General features: G+C 39.9%; 1 protein-coding gene across 3 annotated transcripts in view; it reads right to left on the bottom strand.

Annotated features, from left to right (window-relative positions):
- Positions 1 to 5124: 5124 nt before the first annotated feature.
- The window catches only part of DLC1 (deleted in liver cancer 1), a 563336-nt gene continuing 562579 nt past the window's right edge, over positions 5125 to 5881 (bottom strand). For all 3 annotated transcript variants that reach the window (XM_006893561.1, XM_006893560.1, XM_006893562.1), the window contains one exon: positions 5125 to 5459. In XM_006893561.1, the coding sequence (XP_006893623.1) occupies positions 5339 to 5459 (121 nt within the window). In that variant the 3' untranslated portion in view covers positions 5125 to 5338. The remainder of the gene's footprint in view (positions 5460 to 5881) is intronic.

Here is a 5881-nt window from a genome sequence, read left to right as displayed (position 1 = left end):
GGAGATTGAAATGAGCTGTTATCTGCTCGTCCGTTCCAGTGCCAGGCATATTCTGATGCTTAACACGTGAGTTCAACAGATTTGGGCAAAACACATTTGTATTTTTAATATATCTGAAACCTAAACAGGTTTTTGAAACAATCTCCCACTCACCGACCCCCGTCCCCTGGGATCACACTATTTTAAAGGGAACAAACCCTTCATGGGTGTTGAAAGCCCCTCTCAAGTCTCAGAGCCATAAGTCAGGCATTTCCTTACCACATTTCTGTTGTATTTTAACAGGAAAAGGGAGGGAAAAATGGAGTGAAAAACCCCCATGTGTGGTAACATTTCTAGCCCTCAATTCAACTTTTTATTGTTAGTTCAATGAAATTAAAAATCTCTGAAAAGAGGTGTTTATCCTATAGGCGTCAACATAGCACTGGGCCCAGACAGGCAAACTGTCTGCTCTAATGTGAACTGTGTATACACAGCAGGAGTAATTACTCTGAGCTGCAGCTGCCAATGTGCAAACTCCCTGCTTGTAGAGGACTGATGGTCCCCCGGGAGAATGGGCTCAAACTCATTGCAATTGCAAAGACCTACCTGAGCTTCTCCTGCCACGAGTTCTTTGAGGCCTTTTATAATTTGAATTCTTTAGGCAAATGGAATTTAAATTCCTTGGGCAAATTTCATCATGATAGAACACCAAGATGACATGCTCACCATGACTTCATTGTTTAGGATTCCTGCATCATAATCGTTAACGTGTGCTTAAGCACGCAGGTGAGGTAAGGCAGTTGGACTAAATTCCACTTTCAGGATTGCTCCCTTGGATGGCCCTTGCTTTGCAGAGTATGTTCATGAGTATCTCAGTAGCCACTTCCTAACAGTGTGGTGGGAGGGACTCAGAGAGGAACTGCAGGCCCCAACCTGAGTTGCAAGGTAAGAAACCTTAAGTAAATGTTCTTCTTTTCTGCTCTGGAAGAGAGACTATTCACAGGTACAAGGAGGTTTATCTGGGACCACCACCTGTCTGGTTGCTTTGTGCTTACAAACGGAGTATGTGCCCTCTTGCATTTCACTGTGAGTTAAAATTGGTTTGACGGGAACTTCGTCTATTTTTCTGTTTCACAGGTTTGAATAAAGGGAGTCCTTAACTTCCAAATCATAGATTTGCTCGACACAATTAAAATCTTTCAACTACGAACGTGAAACAAAATTTTGCCTCAGATTGATCTTATTTCTCTGTAGCCATCTCAGTAAAGGGAGGGGGGCATAGAATAACTTCTCTGAGGTGCTGACAATAAGGTTCTTTTGTTGTGAGGTGTTCCTGAGTGGATTCCAGCTCACAGCAACTCTATGTACAACAGAACACTGCTGGGTCCTACACCATCCTCACAATCATTGCTTCAGCCCATTGTTGCAACCTCTCCTTGTCTTAATTACTTTTACTTTACAAAAATTCACTCATCTCCATCTTTGAGAAAATGACTTAAAGTAGCATTGAACTTTGTTAGAAATTTCCAAGTTACTCCGAGTCCCTTTAACAATTAACCTTGAGTGTTGCTTGAGATCCTCAGGAATCCTAAGTGGATCTGCCCCAGTGCTTAATTTCTGTGGCGCTATCAACTCCCTGCCCGGTGTGTAAATTGTGTGAGCAGGGTGACACCTGCCTTGCACTTCATAAACCTGAGCACGCCTCGTCCAAAAACCCCATTGCTGATGAGTAGCTTCTGACTCTTGGTGACCCATGATGGAGTTTCTCAGGCTCTAAGTCTTTATAGGAAGCTGCCCATCTTTTTTCCCCACAGACAAGTTAGTGGATTTGAACTGTAACCTTTTTGTTCGCAGTACAACATGCTACACACACATTATCAAAGCACCTTATCGAGCAGTGGCGTAAAACATAGGTACTTAATTAAACAAATGGGCAGTGAGAGAGACAAAAATTAACCAAGTCAAGAGGATGACAGGGAGAACATCCATTCCATTCTTGTCACATTAGTAACTTAACGATTTTAAAACAGTTAAACAACTAGTGGTCTAGTGGTAGGGCAATCCGAATCTACCAGCCGCTTTGTGGGAGAAAGACAGGCGAGCTCCGAATCTACCAGCTCCTTTGTGGGGGAAAGGCCACTGAAAAACCTGCTAGAGGGCCAGCAATTCTGACTCCATTGCACTTAACAAAGCACTGCAAGCCTATGTGTTGACCATTGCTTCATACAGTTGTGAGCAAGAAGGTCTCGAGGCACTAAAAAAAGATTTGGGGAGTGTGTATGGCTTTTCAGAAATTTTAATTAGGATGAACTTTTTGTAACCCAGTAACCATTCCTATGGTTAATTACTGCAATGCATCAGAGAGCTGGACAACGACTAAGGATGACAGAAGAATCAAAATGCCTCTGAGCTGTGGTGTTCGAAGAGTCTTGAACTTAATGGACTACCAGAATAAGTCTGTCTTGGAGAGGGTGAAACCACGTTTCTCCTTGGAGGCTAGGATTTTGAAGCTCCATCTCATATACTTTGGGCATGTGGCCAGTCGGGATGGCTCCTTGGAGAAGGACATCATGCTCAGAAGAGTGGAGGGACAGCATACGAAAGCAAGTCCCCAGATGAGATGGACTGATATAGTGACTAGAGTAATGTGGGCAGGTGCGTCAGTGTCAGTGATAGTCGTTCAGGATAGGGCAGGTTTCAGAGGTGCTGTACATAGGGTGGGCAACCCAATGACACACAGCAACCACCGCTATCCCTAATGTCAGTATTTGACAAAATAAAACCTCTGCCAAGATTGGTATCACATTATATCTGAGAAGTAAAACTGGTTACAATTCCATGAGAAAGGCCTCTTCAGCTTTAAGTCTGTAGCCACCACACTGATAGCTCCATCTTCCACAGATTACATTCTAAGTCTCCATAAACTGAGTGCGGTTGTGATGAGCCAAAGCTAAAATTCAAGACAGATGGCACTCTAGATTCTTTCTTCTATCAAATAACAGAAGCTAATCCAGTCAATTCGATTTAGCAAATATTTATTAGGTGCCTACAAGTACAAAACACTGAAAACTGCTGGAGGGGAATATAAGGATGTGAAGGTGAGTCCTGCCCTCAAGGAGCTTACAATCTGGACAATTCATCACAAGAGTCAACTGTGGCAATTACTGCTGGGTGACTTAAGCAGAACTCTTGAAAATGCTCACATCATCTGAATTCTCCTCTCGTCAAATATGTAAGGAATTCTTTCAACAGGAAAGCTGAACAGGGGGGAAGCGACCTTTGGTGGGATTAATCTGTGGCCTTGGTTTTCTTTATGAGCATTTTCTGCTGTTTTTCTTGTAACTTTCTCAGCTGCATTTCCTCACTGGACTTTGTTTGCAGAGGACCTCCCTGCTTCCTGAGCCTTCACCGGGGTTTCCTGTTTGTTAGTGAGTGGCTCAGTCGCAGTCTGGCCTTTGGAACAATTTGCAGCCCATTTTCCCCTTCAATAAATTGATATTTTGGTTTTGGCTGACACTAGAATGATATACTCTGCAATCTGTGGTTTGGAGGGTGGGAGCGAGATTAAACATAAAGGAATGAAGGCCAGGCTATTCCTTTATTTTAAACATTTAATAGTGCATTTACTGATTATAGTCTGTACAGATATAGAGCAAGTTATAAACTTATTCCTTTTTATTTCTTTTCAATTAAACTGTATTCATGTAAAGTGTATTTACAATAGAAAAAAAAAGTCTTGAGGTACAAAACCCAAAAGAATATTTGAGGTATAAATACAAGTATATTTTAAATAATAATCTTTATCATGCTTTATCTAAGTCTGAAAGCACAGTGGACATGTGTACACATTTTTTAATAGAATGGTATATACAGCATATAATCTTACAAATCTGGAAGCAATTAAAATTGAATATACACGTCTATCATCATGAGGAACACTGATATCCAAAATACTCAAATTTTTAAACTCTAATCTGCTCCCCGCACAAATTCTTCAAAGAACCTTGGACATAACACTGACAATGGTAACTAAATTATAACAAAATAAAAATCCTTCTGACAGTTCTCACTCATACATAACTCACTTCTGAGCCATACAAAATAAATTTATTAATACTGTCTTTCGAGTCATTTTACCATTACAGTAAAACCTGTATAAAGACCACCCTCACATAGAATGGTGCTGCTTTTCTTCTTTTACTATGCATACTATTTATACCATGATTGCTAACATATATTCCGAGGGCATTATAAAGGAAAAGAAATGTAGGAAATACTACAAAAAAAGGTCCTCAAACTGGAAAACTAATTTGCTAGTAAGGACAAACTCAGTTAATAAACATGTGCAGCTCTCGGATATGCAGTTAACAAATTAGAAAAAGAACGTCTGTGACAAGGACAAAATGATAGAGATTTCCCTGGGAGATATAGTTTCCTTGGTCATAGAAAAGGCAAATCATTCTAACATATAAAAATTTTATGTTGAGTTTTCACAGTCAATCTAAAAAAAGATGTGTTTTTGAACAAATAAAGATGATGGTGGTGGTAATGGATCTAGATTGGTAAAGAACTATTATCATCACTGTGTAATTGGGTTTTAAACACAGCTGCATCTGGAACGGATTATGAGAGCAAGTTTTCTACAATTAGCCTAAAGGACATAAGGTAGGTGAAGAAAGAAAAGGCTGTCTTTCTTTTTTTTAAACTCAGAAACAAAACAAACAGTAAATGAACAAGGGTACTGGGTCTCCTTTCTGGATGGATTCATGGGTAGATCCAGAGGTTCCAGATTCAATTAAACCCGATGCACCAATATCCTTCTTGGAGGCATTTCAGTGTGCCAGACACTGCATTCCAACCTTCACGTCTATGCCATTCAACCAGCAACAAACACACATTCACACACTCCTCTGTGCAAACCTTTCTTTGCTCATCTTAGTAAGAAAACACATCAGAGTACCAACTATTCCAGTGGATACACCAAGTCCCTCAACACACGGCAAATAAATGACACTGGTACACATATACCAACACCACAAGAGAAGGAAGCATCTTCATTACCTTCTATAATGCATTTTAAGGAGTTTTGCTTCTCAGAAGCAATTTGATTAAGCTCAGAAGTTCTTTTTTCCTTTTCCTTTATTTGCACAATCTTATATATTCCAGTCAAGGTCTACAGGGTAGACCATAAACAAACAGGAAGCAGCTTTAAAAATGTATCAAATTGCTATGGTCTCAATTTCTGCAATCTCATTTATAGTTTCTGTTTCAGGATCAGATGGAGAAACCATTCATCCAAGGACTGGCAAGGGCTCGAGAAACAGATGCCCAGAGGGTGGACTGGTGCTCTGTTCAGTGATCACCTAGATTTGCTGTCTTTGGTCTCTGTGCTCTGGTTGGTGAAGGAATCGCGGATCTTTACAACTTCGGCTGCACACAAATGTCCAAAAGATTTTGTGTACCACTCTGGCATGTGGCCCCTGTATGAAATGCAAGAAGCATAAGAATTATTCAATCTGAAAGCCCTGAAAGAAGCAGAAGGGAGTTCTGAATAACCTTCTGTTTTGTGATCAGCAAAATGTAGAAACGAATGAGGATTTTTATTATTGCAAGGTAATTACATCGATGCAACCTTGGGAACCAGAATTAAAGAATGACAAAGAATACAGATATTAAGGGGAACTTTAGCATATTAAGAAAAACAGATTACACTGGTTCTTGAAGAAGTATTGAGATGTAAACCTTTCAAATGAGAATGTATTTATTTTACACGATAATCACATTAGAAGAGCTTTCAGAAGTATTTTTTCCCCTCTGTATTCCTTCATTAAACTGATTTGCTTCAATTCATTAATCTGATCTGCAGATATGCTCATTATAGCAAAGCATATAGCTCTAATAT

The sequence above is a fragment of the Elephantulus edwardii genome, unplaced genomic scaffold (assembly GCF_000299155.1).
Source record: "Elephantulus edwardii isolate Elephantulus edwardi_28Jun2011 unplaced genomic scaffold, EleEdw1.0 scaffold00128, whole genome shotgun sequence".
Lineage (NCBI taxonomy): Eukaryota > Metazoa > Chordata > Mammalia > Macroscelidea > Macroscelididae > Elephantulus > Elephantulus edwardii.
The sequence above is the reverse complement of the archived record's forward strand: the minus strand, read 5'-3'. Positions and strand labels throughout refer to the sequence as shown.